Raw genomic sequence first — 25,293 nt, 5'->3', positions numbered from 1 at the left:
GCTAGTTCAGATTGGGACGTTGCGTTCGCTTTCCGATTAGTATAGCGCTGTATGGACCATTTTCGGGCAATTTTGTGATAATGGGAGGTATAGAAAAAGCGCAAAGCGCTAGAGAAAACTCTTTTGCTGGCGATTTCGTGGACGTTTTTTCCCTGTTACAGACCTAATTAATGATCATTTATGCAAATTTATAGGTCCTTTTACCTTTAAAAATAAGGCCTAGGATACTTAGAAATTGCAAAACATCCCAAAAAGTGCTTACAAAAATGCTTACCAAAAACACCCAATGCACAGAACTCCATGGTGGTGATTTTTAGTGTTCAGCTGTGGATTAAAGCAACTTTCGCACTGTGCACTTTGCATTGTGTTGTGCACTCTAGAAAATAGGATTGCAACGTGACAGTATTGAAAAGTTGTTTTGCACATTGTGAGTGCGATGTGATGTATACAGTGAAGCATATACTACTTAGAAGTATGCTTCACTAAATGGTAAACTCGCACCTTGTTCTGTATGTGCACAGCATGCTGCACATTTATTCCCCACGCGCACCACTAACGTTCCGATGATGTTATTGTAGCACTGAAATATATTTGCATCGCATTGCAACAGATGCAGTGTGAAAGTAGTCTTATGGTTAGATTTATGTAGTGGGTATTTTTAGCAATCAGCAGTGGAGTGACAGTTAGCTTTGTGCAGCAGTTAATGGCCATGGCAGTGGTTTTTAGCACTCAGCAGTGGGCTGACGGTTAGCTTTGTGCAGCGGTGACTGGTCATCACTGTTATTTTGTAGCTTTTTGCAGTGGATTGACGGTTAGCTTTTTAAAGCAGTGATTGGTTATGGAGGTGATTTTTAGCATTCAGCACTGGATTGACGGTTAGCTATGTGCAGCAGGGATTGGTCACAGAGATGATTATTCATATTCAGCAGTGGATAGACGGTTCGCTTTCTACAGCGGTGATTGGTCACAGAGATCATATACTGTATAGTTTATAGTGTTAAGCAGCGGATTGACAGTAAGCTTTCTATACGGTGATTGGTAATGGCAGTGGTTTTTAGTGTTCAGCAGTGGACTGACAGTTAGCTTTGTGCAGCAGTCATTGGTCATGGCTGTGATATTTAGTGTTTGCCGGTGTAGTGACGGTTAGCTTTGTGCAGCACTGAAGTGATTGACCACAGAGGTGATTTTTAGCATTCAACACTGGACTGACTGTTAGGTATGTGATTGTGATTGGTCATGGTGGTGACTTTTAGCATTCAACAATGGACTGACTGTTAGGTATGTGATTGGTCATGGCTGTGATTTTTAGTGTTCAGCAGTGGATTGACGGTTAGTTTTGTGCAATGGTGACCGGTCATGGCGGTGGTTTTGTAGCTTTTTGCAGTGGACTGATGGTTAGCTTTGTGCAGCAGTGTTTGGTAATGGCAGAGGTTTTGGCATTCTGCAGTGGAGTGACGGTTACCTCTCCCCCCAAAGTCCACCAGAGTTTATAGTAAAGCAACAGAGGTCCTGGCCACATGAAGTTATGGAGATTAAGCTGAGACTACCTGCAGGATGGTTAGAGATGTAATTGGTTAAATGTTCTCATTAAGTCACAGTGGAGAATCCATCAGTGTTCTGTATGAGGGGTGCTAAAAAATACTAAGTCTGACCAAGGAGGGAATAATCTACAACCAAGAGATGTACATTGCATCCCACTCCAACGTTTTACTCCTATGGCAATTCACTTCTCAAGGTCTGTTAACAATAACAATAATATTTTTATAGCGCTTTTCTCCCTGGGGACTCAAAGTGCTGTGACCTGCATTATGCAGTCTCAAAGGCTAGGGAGAAGAGGTGAGTTTTTAGCCTTTTTTTAAAGCTGTCCAGAGAAGGAGCCTCTCGCACTGATTGTGGAAGTGAGTTCAATAGAGTCGGGGCTGCATAGCAAAAGGCCCGAGCACCAAATGTTAGGTGTATCCTGGGAATAACTAGCTTTATCTTGTTGGCAGAGCGGAGGGTGTGTGGAGGGGTATAAAGATCCAATAGATTCGCTATGCATTTGGGTCCCATGTGGTTTAGAGCCTTGAATGTCAGCAGGCAGATCTTAAAATGGATTCTCCATTTTACTGGCAATCAGTGGAGAGTTTGCAGTACTGGGGTGATGTGTGAGCCGTGGGGGGCATTGCAGTACTGGGGAAATGTGTGAGCTGCGGGGGGCATTGGCTAGGAGTCTGGCTGCAGCATTCTGTACTAGTTGTAAGGGGTGCAGAACCTTATCCAGGGATCTGACGAACGGGGCATTGCAGTAATCCAGGTGAGAGGATACAAATGCATGAACCAGGGCAGGTACTGTAGGTCTTCAGCTGGGATAAGGTGTTTGATTCTCACTATATTTCTTAGATGGAAGAAGGAGGACTTGACGACAGCTGATACCTGGTGTCTTGAGTTTTAAATTTCCATCCAGGATCACCCCAAGGTTTTGCACAGAGTCTTTATACTGTACGGTATCTCCCCCAATTGCTAGTTTGAGGTGGGGAGCGTTTTGAACTTTATCCATCATGTGTGGCCCGCCTACCACCAACACCTCTGTTTTGTCAGAGTTCAGCCTCAGCCATCCAATTTTGTAAATCCACTAGACACGCATTGATGGATGCTGATGGGCCTTGGGTGCCAGGCTTGAAGGACAGATACAGTTGTGTGTCATCTGCATAACAATGGTATTCTAGGCCATAGTTCTGGATAATTTTGTCCAGTGGGCATGTAAACTGCAAAGAGTAATGGTGATAGCACAGGACCCTGTGGAACTCCATAGGCAAGTGGAACTGGATTAGAGTAGTGGTGTGTGCCCAGACATACTTGCTGTGTCCTGTTAACCTGCCAAAATAAATTCTGAGTTCTGGTTACTGAAGTCTATCTCTGGCTGCTGGCATGGGCGTAATAATAGCCCCTGTGACCCCTGCCACTGCAGAGGGGTCCCATTGGCTTTGAGGGCGCCTCCTCCTCCCAGCTGCATGCAGAGTAGCACAGGAAGCATTATATTTACCTGCTTTCAGAGCCATGGATCTCCGTACATCAAAACAGCAGCACATTCTGCTGCCATTCTCCGAGCTCTCGATCACATGACACGCATCAGATCAGTCATGTGATAGGGAGCCGGTGAATGGCAGCAGTGAGAGTGTGCTGTGATGCATGGAGGCAGGGGCGTAGCAATAGGGGGTGCAGAGGTAGCGACCGCATCGGGGCCCTTGGGCCAGAGGGGCCCCAAAGGGCCCTCCCTCAATTACAATATTAGCTCTCTATTGGTCCTGTGTTCATAATAATCCCTTCTATAGATAATTTGAATAGTGGTAATCATTAACACACTGTTCCCCGCCCCCTTCTTGCACCTCTGACACTGTGGTTGCCATTGGCAGGTTTTGGTGCGCCATATCAATTGTTATGTATAGAGTGCTTGGGGGGCCCCAATGTAAAACTTGCATCGGGGCCCACAGCTCCTTAGCTACGCCACTGCATGGAGGAGACCCGCAGAGCTGGAACAGGTAGTGAGTGTAAGAGTGTAATATCTGCTCTCAGTGCTGTGGTGCTCCTCAGTGTATCCCAGCACACGCTGCCTGCCTGGTGCTTGGGGGGGGGGGGGGGTTTGCTATCGACCTAGGGGTCTCCATGCAGTTTTTTCTGCAGGGGGGGGAGCAATACATGGTAGTTACGCTCCTGGCTGCTGGTATCGCCTCCAAGTCATTCCCTACATTTCCATCCTGTTCAAACTCTTACGTTAGGATATCTCCTTTAATAGGCACTACAAAATTAAGTAGTATTTATTTTATTTATTTATTTGTTGTATTTATAAAGCGCCAACATATTACGCAGCGCTAGTATTCTGAATAAACTAAAGATAGTCATCAAAATATCTTCCTTATGCTCAAAAAACATGTCCATAACTTTTCCTATTGAGGTTAGAAGATAATTCCATGCACAGGAAAGCTGATCACTGAGGGAGTGCAAATTGCCAAAACTTAACTGTAGATCCAGTGAGAAGAGAAAGGGGCCATGCACATCCCTGTGTTAAAACTTAACTTTTATTCAAACAAGAGAAAAAGGCATACGTTACATATCCTGTGGATTACAGAGAGAGGTACAGGCAAAGTGGGGAGGTCGACAGCCGTTTTGCAACCTTATATGCAGTGGCGCATCGTCCTGGGGTTCCTGTGGTCATAGACATGATAAAACAGTTTCAGGTCACCATAGACGTTCTCCCAGCTTTTGTGGCAACTTTATTCTCCCAATCTCCATGCCAAAAATTGTCAGACCACATCTTCACAGGTGAGTAGGGCGGCGTGTGTCGCTCAGTGTATACATCATATACTTATGTTTCCTCTGCAGGCTATCTTCTGCAGGAGCCTCACAAAAGTCCAGAGTTCACCTCTTCATAGTCCTCGAATCTTGGTCTTTGCTGCACTTTGCCTTATATCACTCGATTATGTGATCAGTACTGTTGGCGTAAGTTCTTTCTTCTGGGCCACAGTTTCACTGGGTCTTATTACCACCATAGTATTGGTCTAATGTCGTATTATCTTTAGCCAACGGGTTAGGATCTTGGTGTTTCTATGCGACTCGTTGATGGTTTTGTGTTATCTTTTAGATCGGTTTGGCAATTGTTGTCCTTCAGAAAGAGACACGTCGTCGTCTCGAAACATTGGAGTGTTTTACATGCAGCAATAAAGATTTAAATGTACTCTTCATCTGGAGTGCCGACCACTCACTCTGACTATATGTTGGTTGTCCAGTAGCCATTGGTCTGAGCACCCAGGAACCATTGGGCCAATACCCTATGGTTGTGTCACGCACGCACGCACGTACGCACGCACGCACGCACACACACACACACACACACACACACACACACACACACACACACACATATACTATTTCGTTTCTTCAAAATTGTGAGGCTTGGTGGTGTATTCTCCACAGTCAGCATGCAACGCATGAGCTGGCGTGGAGGAGGTACACACACCAGCACAAGGAAACAGGCTATCCCTAGTATAGTGGAGGGGAGGACTGACTCCAATAGGAGATTGTGGCGCACAGAGCCGGTGCAGATCTGACAGCCACAAACAATGCTTTCGTTATAACGTCTCAGCGCAAAGTAGCGCTGAGCGCATAAACCAGAACTGAGGAGATCAGGACAGGTAGACAGAATGAACGCTTGCTAGCTAGCGGCTACTTAGCGACAGCAAGCGTCCAAAACCAGACAGACTGGAATGAGGCAGCCAATGCGTTGCGGCGATGGCGTGCCTCACAAAGACAGGACAGGATAGTCAGAAAATAGCAGGATTAAGATAGATGAACGTAACACAGATAAATATACAATAAGTATGTTTTCCTAGCGTATTACAATTACAGCTATCAATGAAACTATTTGTAACGTCTGACTAACATATGTATATATCGGCAATGAACCGATATATGACATAAGCAGGAACGCTGACTAGGAATGGAGTAACACAGGGAACAGGACTCAGAAGGATTCGCTATCTCTTCGCAGAGATGAACGCAATCCACAAACGGTAACAGAACAGGATTCAGAAGGATTCGTTATCTCTTCGCAGAGATGAACGCAATCCACAAACGGTAACAGAACAGGATTCAGAAGGATTCGTTATCTCTTCGCAGAGATGAACGCAATCCACAAACGGTAACAGAACAGGATTCAGAAGGATTCGTTATCTCTTCGCAGAGATGAACGCAATCCACAAACAGAACCAGGAGCAGGGTAACTACCTCAGCACGGGTGGTCACGGTACGCGCAACCTACCAAAACGTGCTGGAAACTGACTAACTGCACACAGGATATAAACAGTTCGTGTACGTATACATCAGCGACACTGATGTATTAACGTAACACAAATACAAGGAAAATAATAAACGTGCTGGTATGCATATATATTGGCAATGAACCAATATATGATGCAAAGACCAGCAAAGTATCTTTATAACAAGAAACACGATCGGGGGTTAAAGCGACAGCAAGGCAGGCTTAAGCTGAAGCTATGAAAACCCAAGGAAACCCTGCAGGAAGCAGATCTTTATACTGAGGTCATCCAATGGGAGCAGACATGCAGATTCCCACACAGGTGAATGATAATCAGTCACAAGCTGACAGCAGGGAAAGACAGACAAAGCTATGCAACTTGCATGGAAATAGATCAGAACTGCCTGAGCTGCAGCACTACTTCCAGCAATAGCTGCTGCAGCAGCGATCATTACAGTACCCCCGCCTTTAAAAGCGGATTCCAGACGCTTTTCAAAACTGAAATTTCCAACAAAACAGTCTGACTGATAATTCATGATGACCGGGACAGCCCGGCAAGACCGAATTCCAGAATCAGTCCCCACAAGACTGGACCCATCAGAACCAGAACCTACAGAACCATGCCCATCAGTACTACAAGCCCCAATGTGACACCCATCAGAACCATGATTTCCAGAAGAAAGCCCTCCGAAATTCCCTGAGCGATACCCACCACCTTCCAGGAACCGTTCAGAAACGCCAAAGCCTTTGCAATGCCCACCGGTACTGTCTTTACCAACACAAAACCCACTGTTGAACCAGTCCAAGGCACCAGGACAAGTTTTATCAGAGACCTCCCAGAACACCTTGAAGCTCCAAAGAGATCCCCATAGGTCAGAATGCCCCTTAGGCTCACATGGAGAACTATCAAGAACCCCTATGGAACCTAGGGCAATTCCCGAGTCAGGGCCACAAGGACAAACATCAATATCAGGGCTTTCAGGGACCAGAACCATCTCTGGGCATGCAGGCAGACTGGCAACATCAGAACGTGTTCCCACTAAGGAAGCATCAGAGCACGCTAACACCTTAGACACACTTGGGCATTCTGGCACACAAAGAACATCTGGGCACACCGGCACAAGAGAAACCTCTGGGCATGTCAAGGAACTGTGAGCCTCAGGGTCAGCCAAGACAGGACCAAAACCAGGACTGGCCAAAAAAAAATCATCATGACTAAACTTCGCAACTACTGGACTTTTACACGAGAATGCTGGATCAGACTTAGATGTCGCTGATTCCAGCAAAGTCAGTAACAAATCAGATTCAGGGGCACTAACAAGACAGGACAAATCTTCTGATGTATGCACTGAACCAGATAGGGACTCCACAACTACCTCTGGACTGAACAGAGACTCATTTAATACACTGGATTGGAGCTCATGAGGCGCTGCAGAACAAGTCAGTATTGCAGCAGCCCCCACTGGACTAGGCAAAACTGAGGAATTCCCTGGACAGGAAGGGGACCCTGGAACCTCTGCCACAGCGGCCAGAGAACCAGAATCTTTCAGGATACAGGGCTGGGTTTCAGGAACACTCATCAGACCGGACTGAAATTCTGAGATTTCTATTATTTTGACCAGAGAATCAGAATTATCCATGTTACAGGGCAAGACTTCTGAAACATTCAGAGGACAGGGCTGGAGTTCCTCGGCTGTTACAACACTGGAGAGGGACTCAACAACATTGGTTAAATCAGACTGTGTACAGGGCAAGGTATCTGACACACTTGCTGACGAGGACAATATTTCAATGGCTTCTGCTTTGCTGGGCAGAAATTCATCAAGTTTTATTAGAGCAGACTGTAATTCCAAAACAGCTGCTAGACAAGTGAATATTACTGCAACACCAACTGAGGTAAGCAGTGCTTCAGCCTCCTCTGCTAGAGGGTTTAAAGTATCCAAAGTACTGGGTGAAGCATAAGACTCTGCGACCACAGCTTCACTGGACAGGATCACTGAACAGTCCATATTGCAGGGCAAAACCATGGAAGCACCTGCTGGACAGCATAATGATTCTGTGACCTGAGTTTCATTGGAGAGATCTACTGCACAATTCATGGTACAGGGCAAATTTATTGGAAAATTTTCTGAACAAGGTAATAATTCTGCGATTTCAGGTTCACATAGCAGATGCTCTGAGCTATACACGAAACTAGAGCGAGGTGTAGAAACAGGAAGATCAAGACACAATGTTTACGCATCTGAATCACCATTCATTTGCTGGGACTCGGAAACTGATGTAGTGCATCTATTGGCATCTGCTGGATCAGACAGGAGTTGAACTTTCCTGATACCTCCACGTCTCCATACTTCCTGGGTTAGCTCCTCCCCCTAACCCCTATAGGACCCGTATAGATCTATAAATAAAGGTCATGACCCTATACACCCCATTCTCTTTTTTTGTCCTCAGACACTATAGGATCCGTGGTGGTATGGTTATTTTCAACTGTATATTTTATTCTATCTTATTCTATCTTTACACTAATTAATCTATTTTCTAGCTCATTGAGCACCTTACCCGTAATGCTAGGTTTTTTTCCAGCTACCTACATTTTTTTCCCTGGCTGGGAGACTTCTATGGCTGCTAAATGCGCCCCACATAGAGCTCCTACGGATCAGTATGGTGTTTTGCACGGGCTAAATGCCTGTAAGGATTCACTGTGTGTCCGCTTCAGGATGCGCTTGGCCTACCTGTGGGCTTTCTCCTCATCTCGTATCATCTTCATGTTGCTCAGGGAGGACTGGGAGCGCTGCAATGGCGGCGGCGGCTTCCGGTATCCTCCAACAGCGTCCGGAAGTGGATTCTGCGCATGCGTGCGCCAGCGCCGGCCAAAGTACTCGGAGGAGTTCCGAGCGGACATATTGGTTGTGGGCGCACGTGCCCTTTCTAGCGTGCGTAGGTGGAGCACGCTTAGGGCGCTGTATTTAAGTCAGTTCGTTCCTCTCCTTCAAAGAGAGAGGAGTGGAGGACTGATAGGCTCCGCTGGTTGGTGCATTTTGCCTCTGACAGTGTGGACTTTCAGGAACTTAGTTGAATAGTAAGTAGGAAATATTCTCAATGGTCTAATCATAGTGTTGGCTCTTTTGGCTAATTTATATGAGGTTATTGATTACTGGTTTGTATTCCCCACAGTGAATCCAGCCGAAAATACTGATCCAGGTCCATCTGGGTAAGGTTTTTTTCCATATATCTTAAAGGGGCCTCAAAAAAAAAAAAAAAAAAAAAAAAGGGGTAGCATACAATTAGCAATTAAATTATTGCTTATATGTTCTAGAACACAGAATCAGGAGGATACAGACCAGGGATCTAACAGACCAAGGTCTACAGTTCAGCCAGTAGATAATGCTTCTTCAGGAGCTTCTAGGTAAGAAATGGGATATTATCCACATAAATATTATTCCAAAAAAAAACAACAATCCCCAATAAAGCAATTAAATATTGCTTATGTTTTGTAGAGCGAGTGGTACAAGAGGATCTGAAGCAAGATCTAACCGTACACATTCAAGGTCAAGATCAAGATCGAGATCAAGATCAAGATCAAGACCAAAGAAACATATTTCAAAAAAGACTCGCAGATCATCTAGGTCTAGATCCAGGTCACGCTCCAGGAGAAGGAGGCATTCCTCTAGATCAGGCTATCATCATCACAGTTACAGATATAGATCACCATCACCAATTAACAGACGCTTACCGGATAAAAATCAATGTTGGGCCTGTCCCGGTCAGGCAATGCCAGGAAAGACTGTGTGTGAGACATGCTTTGCTCAGCTAGCAAAGTCACAAGAGAACAAAACCGAAGACATATCTGACATAATAAGAAAAGTGGTGAGAGAAGAGGTGATGGCACATTCATCAACCTCTCAACAAGCGGAAAAAGATCAAGAATCAATTGATACGGACAGAGGAGAAGATGATGAAGCCCCTTGTCTATTTGACTTCAGACTAACAAGCCCTTTCATAACGGCTATAAAGGAGGCACTAGATTGGGCAGAACCCTCCGGCGAGGAAGAACAAAGCAGGGAGTATTACTCACATTTATCGAAAAAATTGAATACTTTTCCAATAATGAGGGAAATAAGAAACTTAATTCTGGAGGAATGGAAGAAGGTGGAAAACAAAACCTCATTTCATAATCGTTTTTCCAAACTTTATCCATTAAAAGACGAGGAGGTACCTTTCCTCTTAAACCCGCCAACAATAGATGCTTCTTTATCAAGACTAGCGAAGCATGTGACGCTTCCTAGGGAGGATTCCGCAATCTTTAAGGATCCGCTTGAACGGAGAGTAGACAACGACCTGAAGAGATCATATGTATCGGCAGGGGCTACCTGTAAACCAGCCATAGCTCTTACTTCAGTGGCAAAAGCTCTTAAAGTCTGGACATCCAATATAGAGCAAGCAGTTCAACAGGATGCAGATAAGGAAGAAATATTATCAGCAATGGAAGATTTGAAAATTACGGCAGACTTTGTAGGCGAAGCTTCAATGGACATCCTTAGATCACTTTCCAGGATTATGCTAAACTCAGTCACCGCAAAGAGGGCTATGTGGTTAAAGTCATGGAGGGCAGACATGGGCTCCAAACAGAATTGGGTTAAGATACCATACGATGGAGTATCTCTCTTTGGGAACGAGATGGATAAGGCGATTTCCAGAGTAACCGGAGGAAAATCGGGACTTATCCCACAAGACAGGCCACAGAAGAGAAATTTTCCGCCCAACAGGAAACAAAATACCCGTTTCAAAGACGCAAGAACATATAGACCAGGTAAACCGTTCAGAGGTAACTGGAAAAGTTCACAATCTTCTCTAGCAAGATCACTGAAATCTAATACATCGTCTTCTGGCCAAACTAAGCAGTCTTTTTGAAGTTACGCCCACCCGGACGTCCATGGTGGGGTCCCGTCTGATGAACTTCAAGGACGTTTGGGTGGAAAAGGTCAAGGACAAATGGGTAATTGCGACAATATCAGCAGGGCACAAATGGAAATTTCGATACTCTCCGAGAGACAAATTTATTCAAACACGGCTTCCAAAGAACCAAGAAAAGGCAGCCACATTGAGAGACTATGTGAATTTATTGCTGCAACAGAACGCAATACGCACAGTCCCATCAGGGGAGGAAGGAAAAGGTATCTACTCTCAGCTCTTCCTTGTGCAGAAAAAAAGCGGAGGATACCGTCCGGTGATAGACCTGAAGTATCTAAACAGATCGATATCAATTCCGAAATTCAAAATGGAATCCCTCCAATCAATTATTCTGGTCATCATGCCCCAAGATTGGATGCTATCCATCGATCTTCAGGACGCGTATCTTCATATACCCATACAGGAGAAACTGCAAAAGTACCTGAGATTTTGTATAGACGATACACATCTCCAATTCAATTCTTTGCCCTTCGGGCTCTCAACAGCACCTCGGACATTCACAAAGGTGTTAGTCTCAGCAGTGGCGGAGTTGAGGCTCAAGGGTATCAGAATTCACCATTATCTAGACGATATCTTGATTTTGGCAGACTCAGAGCTGAAACTAATCATGCACAGAGACATCACAATCAAATTTTTGGAAGAGTTGGGTTGGATAATCAACCTCAAGAAGAGCCAGATGACTCCATCCAGGAGATTAATCTACCTCGGAGCAACCTTCGACACAGTGTTCAACACAGTGTGCTTACCGGAGGAGAAAGTACAAAAGATTCACAAAATGATGTATTCAACAATGTACCTTCCTTACATCTCAGCAAGACAGTGCCTGCAGGTACTAGGAGTAATGTCATCAGTGATTCCCATGGTGAGATGGTCCAGATGGAACATGAGAAAATTTCAGTTGAATTTCCTAGGCCAATGGAATCAATCATCAATGAGCCAAAGAATAAAGCTATCAATACCTTGCAGGATTTCATTACTATGGTGGACCAACCAGGACAACTTAAGACAGGGCTTCTCACTTATTCCCCAAAACTGGAGCATAATTACGTCAGATGCGAGCCAGGAAGGCTGGGGAGCCCATTGTCTTCATCACTGGGCACAGGGTCAGTGGCCGGAGGTCCAGAAAAAAGTTGTTTCCAATGTATTAGAACTCAGGGCAGCTTTTCAGGCAACCAAAGCTTTTGCACATGTTGTGAGGAATACAGCCTTATGCTTAAGGATGGACAATCGTGCAGCTGTAGCATATGTCCAGAAGCAAGGTGGGACCAGGAGCTTATCACTAATGAAGGAGCTTTCTCCATTAATGAATTGGGCAGAGGAGAACCTGATAGCAATCAGAGCAGTCTACCTTCCAGGGAAATCGAACGTGCAAGCGGATTTCCTATCTCGGAATACGCTCGACAACAACGAGTGGAAGTTGAACTCGGGAGTTTTCAAGCAGATAGTACAATTGTGGGGTCTTCCTCAAATAGACCTTTTTGCATCAGACCACAACAACCAATTGCCAGTATTTCTCTCCAGACACTGGGTCCCAGGCACAAGTGGAATAGATGCTTTGACGTTTCCATGGAAGGCATCACTGGTATATGCCTTCCCCCCAGTTCCACTATTACTGAGATTCCTGAGGAGGCTGATGACAGAACAAATGGAAGCAATAGTGGTGGCTCCTTACTGGCCCAAGAGGCCTTGGTTTCCTCTATTATTCAGGATGTCACTTTACCCTCCTCTGAGGTTACAGATGTCACAGAACATATTAACACAGAACGGAATGAGTCATCAGAATCCGGAGATGCTGTCCTTAGCGGTATGGAGATTGAAAGGAAAATTCTAATCGAAGCAGGATTCTCTCAGTCAGTGATAGGTACCTTATTGCAGGCAAGAAAAGTCTCAACAAACAAATCATATCACAGAATATGGAAAAAATTCATAGACTTTTCTTCAATCAGGAGAGTTGACTTTATGTCCCCATCAATACCTCATATTCTCGAGTTTTTACAAACAGGCGTTGACCTTGGCTTAAGTGTCAGTACCATAAGAGGTCAAATATCAGCCATTTCAAGTCTGATAGGCAAGAGACTGTCTGCAGACAGACTGATCCAGTTGTTCTGCCAGGCATTAATGAAAATCAGACCGCCAATCAAAAAGATACTTCCCTCATGGGATTTGCCGTTGGTTCTGGAATACTTATCGGGGCCTCCTTTTGAGCCTATTGAATCCTGTTCTATTTGGAACCTAACTCTGAAAGCAACATTCCTAGTAGCCATATCTTCGGGCAGAAGAGTCTCAGAGATTCAAGCTTTGGGAGCTACTGATCCTTATATTACCTTTTTCCCAGATAGGGTAGTTCTGAGACCAGTAATGACTTTTCTACCAAAGGTAGTTTCAACTAAACATCTAAATCAAGAGTGGACGCTGCCAGCCTTTCCAGACTCAGAAGAAGGATCTTCATACAAGCATCTGGACATTGCTAGGATTTTGAGAGTTTACATTGAGGCTACAGAACCTTTTAGAAGTTCGGATCATCTGTTTGTTTGTCCTTCAGGCCCCAGAAAGGGGAAGGAGGTTTCGGCTAGGACAATAGCCACCTGGGTAGTCAGATTTATAAAGTCAGCCTACAGAAACATTGGAACAAATGAAATGCCCTCAACTTCAGCACATTCAACCAGAGGTGTATCAGCTTCATGGGCAGCCTCATCGGGGGTTTCGCTTACTACAATATGTAAAGCAGCAAATTGGGCTTCCCCAAATACATTTATCAAACATTACAGAATAGATCCATCTGTGTTAACCTCTGTTAATTTTGGAAGAAAAGTCTTGGCATCTGTGGATAAATAATTGTTATCTGACCTTATATAAATATTTTGCATATTCCCACCCGTCTGGTTTATTGTGTGCTAGTTATATCCCAGGAAGTATGGAGACGTGGAGGTATCAGGAAAGCTGGAAAATTTGTACTTACCTCTGTAATTTTCCTTTCCTGATACAACTCCACGTCGACATACGACCCTCCCTTATTTTTGTGTGTCTGAGTACTATAAACAAGAATGGGGTGTATAGGGTCATGACCTTTATTTATAGATCTATACGGGTCCTATAGGGGTTAGGGGGAGGAGCTAACCCAGGAAGTATGTCGACGTGGAGTTGTATCAGGAAAGGAAAATTACAGAGGTAAGTACAAATTTTCCAGCTTTATTAACACAGGTAATTTCTGCAGAAGTGTTTGCAGAGACAGGCAAGATTTTTCTGGTGTCTGTTTCACTAAACAAAGAGTCATGAGTACTGGCTAGGCTGGACTCGGAAGTCAGCAGGACCTCTGGATTCTCTGCTGAGAAATTTGCGCAGGGCAAGGTTAAGAATGTATCAGTGGCTTCTGTTTTACTGGGAAGTAACACTGAGTTATCCATGGTACAGGGTGGAATTGCAGGAACTTCAATTTCACACAAAAAGAGCTCCGAATCACCTGCTGAATCAGCCAAAGGTGCTGAAGCAGGCGGGTCAGAACGCCAAATTTGCGAATTCGGAGTCACATAAAAATCATCCAAAATCAGTTCCCACACATCAATCAAAGGAGCCACACAGTCATACCTACACACACCAGCCTCTATTAGGTTATAGGCTGACTTAATGCATGCGTTCAATACCACTTCACTTTTTGCACTGTAAAATTTACAAAATGAACTTGAATCATTCTTCCATTCACAGACCAGGGCTTCCATCTCTCCCCTCTCGAATGGAGGATTCCAAGCATACTTAACAGGCAGATCATGGTTTGCAGATATGATTGTAGCAGGCACATGTATAGGGTTAATTAGCAGGTGATTGGCAGATTCCTTATTCTTAAGAATCTCCAATACCTGTAGCAAGTGTTGAACTGTAGTGTATGCAAACTTTCCTTGCTTCGCAAATAAGTTGATTTGTTCAATACTCTGTAATATCTCCTCATAATCATACTCAGATAATTCTTTTAAACAAAAATCTTTATTTTCCCTAGCCAGGGAGGAAAGTTCATTAGTAGTTTCATAAGTCCATTTAACTCCCCTGAAAGACAATTGCATTTCATTATCTGTTAATGGCAGAATCTCATTATAGGTCTCAGTCGCTAAGGATAACGATTCTGCAGATTGGACACGTTTCTTAGAACGTTTGCGTTTTGCCTTTGACCTTGCGGTTTTTGGTGTTTTATTCAAAGCTGCAGGAAAATTATCAGTAACACTTTCTGCTTGCTGAACATTTTTGCAAGCAATTGAAGGAGTAGCTGATTGGCCTGCTGCCAGGAGTTCATTAAGAGGAAAAGGCAATGGATCTATGCGCAACCAGTTATGGATCACAAACGCTAGAAATTCCAGCGGTCTATCTTTCAAATCGGAATGATTGAGAACATCAAATGCCCACTGGAATAATTCCCCTTTAAACAAAATATAACTTAGTTGGAGTGCCCAGGTTGAAACAGGAGTCGCTTGGAGATCAGGATTGGTCAGGAACCTGGCACATTCAGAGAAAAACTCATTTTCTGTTTCAGAGCTAAGTTCTTCAAATTTCTTAAAGGAACAGGAACCATAATTAACAGTGTCATACTTTCTGGGAATCCCCCCCACAATGGGGATTGGTAATGGGGTTTTCATAATGTGAGGCTTGGTGGTGTATTCTCCACAGTCAGCATGCAACGCATGAGCTGGCGTGGAGGAGGTACACACACCAGCACAAGGAAACAGGCTATCCCTAGTATAGTGGAGGGGAGGACTGACTCCAATAGGAGATTGTGGCGCACAGAGCCGGTGCAGATCTGACAGCCACAAACAATGCTTTCGTTATAACGTCTCAGCGCAAAGTAGCGCTGAGCGCATAAACCAGAACTGAGGAGATCAGGACAGGTAGACAGAATGAACGCTTGCTAGCTAGCGGCTACTTAGCGACAGCAAGCGTCCAAAACCAGACAGACTGGAATGAGGCAGCCAATGCGTTGCGGCGATGGCGTGCCTCACAAAGACAGGACAGGATAGTCAGAAAATAGCAGGATTAAGATAGATGAACGTAACACAGATAAATATACAATAAGTATGTTTTCCTAGCGTATTACAATTACAGCTATCAATGAAACTATTTGTAACGTCTGACTAACATATGTATATATCGGCAATGAACCGATATATGACATAAGCAGGAACGCTGACTAGGAATGGAGTAACACAGGGAACAGGACTCAGAAGGATTCGCTATCTCTTCGCAGAGATGAACGCAATCCACAAACGGTAACAGAACAGGATTCAGAAGGATTCGTTATCTCTTCGCAGAGATGAACGCAATCCACAAACGGTAACAGAACAGGATTCAGAAGGATTCGTTATCTCTTCGCAGAGATGAACGCAATCCACAAACAGAACCAGGAGCAGGGTAACTACCTCAGCACGGGTGGTCACGGTACGCGCAACCTACCAAAACGTGCTGGAAACTGACTAACTGCACACAGGATATAAACAGTTCGTGTACGTATACATCAGCGACACTGATGTATTAACGTAACACAAATACAAGGAAAATAATAAACGTGCTGGTATGCATATATATTGGCAATGAACCAATATATGATGCAAAGACCAGCAAAGTATCTTTATAACAAGAAACACGATCGGGGGTTAAAGCGACAGCAAGGCAGGCTTAAGCTGAAGCTATGAAAACCCAAGGAAACCCTGCAGGAAGCAGATCTTTATACTGAGGTCATCCAATGGGAGCAGACATGCAGATTCCCACACAGGTGAATGATAATCAGTCACAAGCTGACAGCAGGGAAAGACAGACAAAGCTATGCAACTTGCATGGAAATAGATCAGAACTGCCTGAGCTGCAGCACTACTTCCAGCAATAGCTGCTGCAGCAGCGATCATTACAAAAATATTGCACTTTTTGTTAGCATAGGTTTGTCAATGTCTGTCTGGGGGAAAAAAAAAACAATGCTTTGGATTGAGAACTTTTTAGCAAACCCTTGTAAATAATAATAAAAAAATTATACGGGTTATAGGATTCTTAAGGTGGTTACATACTGAAAGATTTGCAGCAGATTTGACCATCAGATAGATTTCTGTCAGATGCCTGTTAGGTCGAATCTGACTGAATCTATCTGATGTGTGCCACACACTAGGAACAGATTTCCAATAGATTTTTTCAGAATGATATCTATTGGAAATCGATCTAAATGCATTATTGGACCATTAGATCCAATGCAACTCTATGGGCCATCGATCTGCTGCCAGCAGCGGATCGACCTAGATTTTCCTTCCTGTCAAATAGATCAAATCGATCATAATCGGTCACAAATCGATTTGCGTCCGATCGATTCAAACAATCGATGTCTGAAATCAACCAGTGTATTGGCCCCTTTAGAGAAGATTATTTCCTGTATGCGACCCTCATAGGACTTGCCTTGCGATATGCTGTTTGCTTTGCTGCCATTGTACAAAAAAATAAATAAAATATATATATATATATATACTTTTTTGTTAAAGAAGACCTGTACTGAAAAAAGTTCCCCTGGGGGGTACTCACCTCAGTAGGGGAAGCCTCTGGACCCTATCGAGGCTTCCCCCGTCCTCCTGTGTCCCACGGCGGTCTCGCTGCAGCCCACGGAACGCACAGGCGACAATTGTCGGGCTGTGCAATATTTACCTTTTTCTGGCTCCAGCGGGGGCGCTGTTCCGACTCTTCTGACTGAGATAGGCAGAAATAGCCGATCTCCATCGGGTCCGCTCTACTGCGCAGGTGCAGAAGACTTGTGCCTGCGCAGTAGAGCGGCCCGACGGAGAGCAGCTATTTTCGCCTATCTCCGTAGCAAGAGCAGCTACTGCGCCTGCGCTGGAGCCAAGAGGTAAATATTTACATCGCCGCCGCTTCGGGAGGTGTTTCGCCGTCGCCGTGGGACCGAGGAGGACGGGGGAAGCCTCAATAGGATCCGGAGGCTTCCCCCACCTCAGGTGAGTACCCCCCAGGGGAGGATTTTTCATTACAGATTTTCTTTAATAAAATGTAGTTAATAATAAAGTAACCAAAAGGCTGGATAGTAAAACATGAAAAATGTCTTGTGTCTGAGCAACGTCCCCGCACTGAAGCACGATCAATAACACCCTATTGATCAGGAGCCTCCGTTATTTAACTGTGCCCTTATCTTTTAATGTTGCTATTATCAGCTAAATATAAAAGCACAGATGAGAAGTGATCGCAGGTCTATTGGCCATCTAATGACAACATATTAATACATCTGATAGCACCTTATGAGGTTTCCTTTATTACTTGTATAGTTGATGTATGATCTGCGCCCACTGGGATAATACCTCCTGTTTATCTTTCTATCAACTCCATCCTGGCAATGACATCATTGTGGCCAACACAGTCACAGGATATTAAAAAATATTCAGTGCCGTATCATGAAACATTTCTAGATGAGGCCACTATAAAATATTGGGGTAGATTCACTAAAATCTATTAATATTGTTGTGTGCAGAAAATATTGTGCAATTAGTGTGGCCCGTGATACATGGGTAACGCAGGTGGTGCTTTGATAAGGAACGTTACGTTACTTGCATGATGCACATTACCATAGCATGTGTTACCTATAGGATACGCAAGGCCGGATTTATACTTTTTGTGCCCCTAGGCAAAGTATGTTAAGGCTCTCCTTTCTTGTGCAGCAGTACTCCTCCCATTCCAAATGCAGCCCCCTCTTCCATGTGTAACATCCATGTACAGCACTCCCTCCCATTCCATGTGCAGCCCCCTCTTCCATGTGTATCATCCATGTACAGCAGCCCCTCCCATTTATGTGCCGCCCCCTCTTCCATGTGTATTATCCATGTACGGCAGCCCCTTCCATTCCATGTGCAGCCCCCTCTTCCATGTGTATCATCCATGTACAGCAGTCCCTCCCATTCCATGTGTAGCCCCCTCTTCCATGTGTATCATCCATGTACAGCAGCCCCTCCCATTCCATGTGCAGCATCCATGTACAGCAGCCCCCTCCCATTCCATGTGCAGCCCCCTCTTCCATGTGTATCATCCATGTACAGCAGCCCCTCCCATTCCATGTGCAGCCCCCTCTTCCATGTGCAACATCAATGTACAGCACTCCCTCCCATTCCATGTGCAGCCCCCTCTTCCATGTGTATCATCCATGTACAGCAGCCCCTCCCATTCCATGTGCAGTCCCCTCTTCCATGTGTATCATCCATGTACAGCAGCCCCTCCCATTCCATGTGCAGCCCCCTCTTCCATGTGTATCATCCATGTACAGCAGCCCCTCCCATTCCATGTGCAGCCCCCTCCTCCGTGCATCATCCATGTGCAGCAGCCCCTCCCATTCTATGTGCAGCCCCCTCTTCCATGTGTATCATAAATGTACAGAAGCCCCTCCCCTACCATGTGCAGCCCCCTCTTCCATGTGCAACATCCAAAAGCAGCAGCGTCTCCCCTTCCATGTGCAGCCCCTCTCATCCATGTGTATTTCCAATGTATGCAGCCCCTCTTTCATGAACAGCTCCCTTGGGCATCAGTTTCCCTTTTTTTTTTCGTGTGTTGCTCCCCATTTTCAGCCTCCTTTTTCATATGTAGCAACCCCTCTTTCATGTGTAGGTGCCCCCTTGGGCTGCAGCCGCCCAAGGCCCTTGTTTTTTGCCTTTCCAGAAATCTGGCCCAGAGGACACGCTAAGTGCGCAATGCATGGTACTGTGCTGGGGTAACTATAGCAAAGTCCCCAGTATCCGGCATCAGCAGGGATCGCCTGATGCTGGATACGGTTGCTTGAGCAGCCGGCCTAAAAAGCCGAATGAAGGCTCACCTTGCTGCCGCTCAAATCTCCGCTAAATACAATTCCCCTTCCGAGTTGAAGTAACTCAGAGGGAGATGTAATTTGGGGTCTGGCGATCACCAGAGCCCTGAATTACCCTTGCGCGGGGTGTGCAGCATAGCATTAGTGCTATGTCGGTGCCCAGCTTAGGGGCTCGGTGTTGAGTACCGAAATTAACTGATTCAGTGCAGGAGTGTGTCAATCAAACTAAATAAACTGGACTTTGGTGGAAAAAACAGTATATATGACTAATTTAGCTGTGGAAAATGCCATACTGCAGAAATGCAATAACATCTAGTTGATTCTGGTAGCAATATATTATTTAACAACCCCCCTCCCCCCCCAAAAAAAAAAAAAAAAAAAAAAAAAAACGTTTTACTTTAGAAGTTTCATGAGAAATCCAGTAACCTTCTCTTCAGTTAAAATCCTCCTATTAGATTTGTATAGGCCACTCAGTTACTTATTTAAGGTATCTTGGGTCTAAAAGGAGGTAGATGAGATGTTCATGATTGTGATTGGAGAGAGAAAGGTTCTTTTTTGTACTCAGTAAGCAATTACACATACAGACATTTTTACTTGCCTTAAAGCAAATCTGCAGTGGAAATAAATTTATGAGATAATCAATTACATGTGTAGTATGGACAATAAATAGAACATAAGTAGCAATGTAAAGAGTCCCGTGTTGTCTTCCAGTACAGGAAGAGTTAGGGCTCGTTTCCACTAGTGCGGCGTGCGTCTCGTAGACGCACGCCGGCACTGAGCGGGTGGGCGGGATCGCAGGCGATTCCCATCAGCCGTGCCATGCACGGCTATGGGAATCGCAGCCTCCGCCGCGAATTCTGTGGGGGTTTCCGGCCGAATCGCTACTGCAAGCGATTCGGCCGGCGGCGCCGTTGTCCCCTATGGCAGAGTTTCCCCGCGCGATTTGCCTGCGGGGAAACTCTGCGGATTCGCGGCCGTTTCCGCGAGAGTGGAAACGGGCCCTTAGTTGAGTTTTTATCTATGCATAAGAGCTTCTCTGAGGTTTTCTGAAGAGCTTAAAGAAATTGTCAGCCATAAAATGCTGCCTCCTGACATACTTACCTGGGGCTTCCTCCAGCCCCTTGCAGCCCACATGTCCCACCACCAGGCATGGTCGGAAGAGCCCATTTCCGATTCCGCTGTAATTCCGCATACCGGCATAACGAAATCCCGCTACCGCTGCATTCCGGCGTAATTCCGCTACATTCCGGCATAATTCCGCGTAATTCCGCCGGGTAAATTTTCCGTAATTTTTAAATGGATTTCCGTAAATTTCAGCGGAACTACTCAGTTGCTCATTTGAAACATCGTTTTTGTATCTGAAATTTAAGATGATCATCAATACTGTTGATAATAGTCTATTGTTAATAAAGTTGATTTGTACTTTTTAAATTTAGCTAAAAAAAAGTACTTTCGTTTTTTGCGGAAATCCGTTTCTTTTGTAATGCGGAGTGATTGGGTGGCGCCCAGGCGGAAGTTCGCAGATGTCACTTCCAGCCAGGAGTCCCTGAGTGCATGTGGACGGTAATAGTGAAGATAGTTACCAGGACAGGAGGAGTGACGTCAGCATCAGCAAGCATTTGCAAGTGATTTCACCAGCTGATCATGATTAGTCAACTAATTCCACATATCCTGATTGGTAAAAAAAATTTCCGATTCCGAATTCACGGTATTCCGCATATTCCGACTACCGTTTTGTAATTTCCGCGTTCCGCGGTACAATGCGGAACACCCAATTCCGGCGGAATTTCGGAAAATTAGCTTCCGTGGAATTCGGAAGCTCATGGCTGTCCACCACGCCGCATCTCCACTCGCAGCCGCTGACCCGGGGGGCCCCACCGTTTCAGAGGCCGACCTCGAGGGCATCCTTACTGCACCTGCGCGAGCGCCGCTGTCTATCAAACCCAAGGGCTTGATTGACAGCGGCGCTCGCGCAGGCGCACTAGAGGAGGTCGGCCTCTGCACCGGTGGGGACCCCGGGCCGGCGGCTGCAAGCGGAAATACGGCGTGGGACATGTCGGCTGCAAGGGGCTGAAGGAAGCCCCGGGTAAGTAAATCAGGGGGCAGCATTTTATGACTGACAACTCCTTTAAACAGCCAAGAAACTGTGAGAGACAGCTTGAGATAAGGTTTTACTTCAGGAAAGTTCAAAGGGTCATTATTTCTGCTTTGTTTTATTGCTTAAAATACAGAGTGGTGATCCTAAACATGCAACTGTGAAAGTCTGATGCAATGTTTTAAATAAAGCTATATATACTAAATTTAAAAATATGGGACTCTTTTCTTTGCTACTGATTATCCATACAATTCATTATCTCATAAGTTTATTTTCACTTCAGAATTGCTTTAAATGCAGGTGTGGCAATATGGTGCCCCATTAAAGATAAAACTGTAAAAGCTGGGGATATTACTAAATTATTTTGAACTGAAAAAATTATGTACACCGAAAATTATGTACAAAATGATGTGTCTTCAAGAATGTGAAATGCAGAAGTCCAGATAGAACTTATTTATTTTCTTGACCTGGATAAAGATCATAGAAAAAGATATGTACAGAATGTTTGTCCCAGATGAATGGTAATTATTTTTTGTGTTTGTTTTTTTCAATGTACAGAAAATGGACATCAACAAATATTTTTCTAGAGTGGGATATAAGAGATCTAGCAAAGCAAGTGACCTTGAAGCCTTGTTTGAGATCATGTATCGCCACGTCATGACCTTACCCTTTGAGAACCTCAGTGTACATTGTCGCGAGCCTATCTCTCTGAACATAGAAGACATTTTTGAAAAAGTTGTGATGAAGCAGAGAGGGGGATGGTGTTCTGAGCTCAACCATCTTCTCTTTTGGGTTTTGAAGTCCATGGATTACAATGTGGTGATGCTCGCAACTCATGTTTACCAACCCCATTTGGACGAATACAACCCCTCTGCTACTCATCTATTACTCAAGGTGACGATAGACAACAAGGTGTACATTGTGGATGGGGCTTTTGGATCCTCCTCCCAAATCTGGCAACCCCTGGAGCTCATAAGTGGGAAGGATCAGCTTCAGACTCCTGGAATATTCCGTCTCACAGAAAATAATGGGACTTGGTTCTTGGACAAGATAAGGAGAAAGCAGATGGTGTCTGATGGGTCGTTCTCAGAATCAGAACTTATCGATAGATCATGTTATAAGAAGATCCACTGTTTTACCTTAGAGGAGAGGACTATAGAGTTCTTTGAGTTTTCCAGCAGATTCCATCAAACATCTCCAGAGTCTGCCTTCGCCAACAAGTCAGTGTGTACTCTCCAGGTTAGTGATGGACTACGAGCACTAGTTGGATGGACATACACAGAAACCAAATACAATTATCGAGAAGGCATTGACCTGGTGGAGTTTAAAACGCTACAAAATGATGAAATAGAAGAGGTTTTAAGAGAGAAATTTGGTATTGTCTTACAATCTAGGCTTGTTGTGGCCAACAACCCTGGCAGATACACAATTTAAGGGTGAAAGCTTGAATACACATTTGATGGTTGCTTCATGGGCAAAACATAATATCCAAAACATTTTTTGATGATTTGTAAATTTTTTAAAAGAAAAAATTGTCACATTTACAAAGTATGGATTTATATTTCCTTTTACAGAGCTCATCACCCGGTTTTATGGGTGGAAAGAGGTGCAACTCTTTCTGTTGGTTTCTCTGCATCAGTTTTTAGGCTCATTCACATGTTCACATAAAATAAATGGGTGGGACACATTTCCCAAAATGACCAGTGTTTGGCAGTTAACTGGTGGCCCAGTTGTCTAAAATGACACTTTCACTGTAGGCATTTCAGTTTTAGGAGTACCACTCATGATAGTAGATATGTAAGAGAGTACTTTGGGTCCTCCAGGCCAATACTGCCAAAGTGATAACATGTGTTCCTCTATTTGCCTATGGAGCTAGAGGTAAGAGTTATCTGGGCAAAACCAGCTAGCCTGAACTATCATGGACTGTGGACAGCTCTTATTAGTTTAGGGATTAAAGACAGAAGGTACTATGTCTGCTGACATCAGTCTGTAGGTCAGTTTGGAGGTCGGTGAGTGGTGCACATTGTAGGAACCCCTCACAATCAAGTATTCTGTATTACTCATGTATTTAAGAAGCATCTCTTTGGGCCAATGTCACGGACGATTGCGGGGACGCAGGCGCGTCCTGGAACCGCCCGTGAAGAAAAGCGATCGCACTCGATTCTCTGCGTCGATTGCGCTTCAAATCGATAGAATCTGGATTGAGTGTGTAGGAGGTCTGCAGTCCTTTCTTAGCAGAGGAATAGCATCACCTTAACTGCAGGATGGCTCTTTTGATATGCTAATGAGCCTGGGCCCAGAGAGTCCCTGGCTTCAAGCTGTGCTGATGGCCCATCCATCAGGTATAAGGTGACAAGCAGCTGGCAGGAAGACTGGCCCTGTGACTGCTGATCAAGCCAGAGGTGTAAACTCAAAGTTGTCTAAGCAGATTTCACATTCAGATGTTAATTGAAGGAGCCAACAGGGCCTTTTCATAGACAAGAAGCAGACACAGCTGGACTCCAGTCAGGCTGACTCCGGCCTTAGCAGGAAGAAATGAATGTACAATATAATCTTTTGCCCATTTACAGAATACAATAAATAGGGTGGTTATGAGAGCGGTATCTTTGGATCCCTAGGGTCATGCTGGATCTCTTGATACCAGTCGAGAGGGGCCCGGGGCCCCTACCACCCAGGTATGAATCTACTCAGGACCCTGATCTGATGCACTAGCCATGTCAGGTATCATATTAATCTGTATTTTCCTCCAAGTATGAAGCTGTTACCCCCCTAAATGTAACGTGTATGGTTCAGGAGTTACAGCAATTCATAAGTTTAGCTCTAAAATCTCTCAGAGGGAATGAACTGTCATTTGCTGGTAGCTCAGAGGGGGCTGGCATTGCCACACCCCCAAACCAGCTTCATCAAAAGCACAGAGCCAGCAGGCGGGCTGGGTCCTCCACACTGAACCATCTTGCACTCATCAGATGCCAGCTTGAGGATATGCTGGTATCCACCTGGTCTGAACTCTGGACTTTGAAACCAAGGACTTTATGATTCTTCCCACAATAAGGACATCTTTCCAGGAACTAAGTAATTTTCTCCCTTCTTTTATTTTTCATACTGGCTATTGCTGTTTTCATAATTGTTGATTTTCATAATTGTCTGTATATATTAATTATTTATATTGCGTGAATAAACGACTTTCTCCAAGTCATTCACTTTCCGCTACCCTGCTTATCAGCACACACAGAAATGATCCCGGGTCTCTGAAGATACGCTACTGTTTGTTTGTTGTTGGCTAGACAGAATATCGTGTGTTTAACCGTTTTATTCGCAGGATTAGTCAGTCAGTTAGTGGGCCCCACGGTCCCATAGTAACCGCGGTGGTGGCAGTTTACTCTGAACCAGTAGGTGACGTTGCAATCACCCGTGTCTCACAGGCTCCCTTCTGAGTTGTCTGCGGCTAATTCTTAGCGGTTCCTGCGCATTGACTGCGACCAGAGTTCGCACGATCTGTGCGCTGGCACCGTTTAGAAGGCTAAGTGCGGTCAGCCACAAGGGCTCCTGTGACAGCCAACAATTTAAAAGAACAATTACTCTGAAATAACTGGGAGGGAGAAGGCGCCCCCAAAAAAAGGT

At 44.7% G+C, this 25,293-nt stretch overlaps 1 protein-coding gene across 5 annotated transcripts in view; it reads left to right on the top strand.

The window, feature by feature from the left end:
* The window catches only part of LOC137539115 (arylamine N-acetyltransferase, pineal gland isozyme NAT-10-like), a 75,386-nt gene extending 50,577 nt beyond the window's left edge, over positions 1–24,809 (top strand). For all 5 annotated transcript variants that reach the window (XM_068261602.1, XM_068261601.1, XM_068261603.1 and 2 more), the window contains exon 2: positions 22,231–24,809. In XM_068261602.1, the coding sequence (XP_068117703.1) occupies positions 22,234–23,106 (873 nt within the window). In that variant the 5' untranslated portion in view covers positions 22,231–22,233 and the 3' untranslated portion in view covers positions 23,107–24,809. The remainder of the gene's footprint in view (positions 1–22,230) is intronic.
* The last annotated feature ends 484 nt before the right edge of the window (positions 24,810–25,293 follow it).

This window comes from Hyperolius riggenbachi, chromosome 11 (assembly GCF_040937935.1).
Source record: "Hyperolius riggenbachi isolate aHypRig1 chromosome 11, aHypRig1.pri, whole genome shotgun sequence".
Lineage (NCBI taxonomy): Eukaryota > Metazoa > Chordata > Amphibia > Anura > Hyperoliidae > Hyperolius > Hyperolius riggenbachi.
The sequence above is the reverse complement of the archived record's forward strand: the minus strand, read 5'-3'. Positions and strand labels throughout refer to the sequence as shown.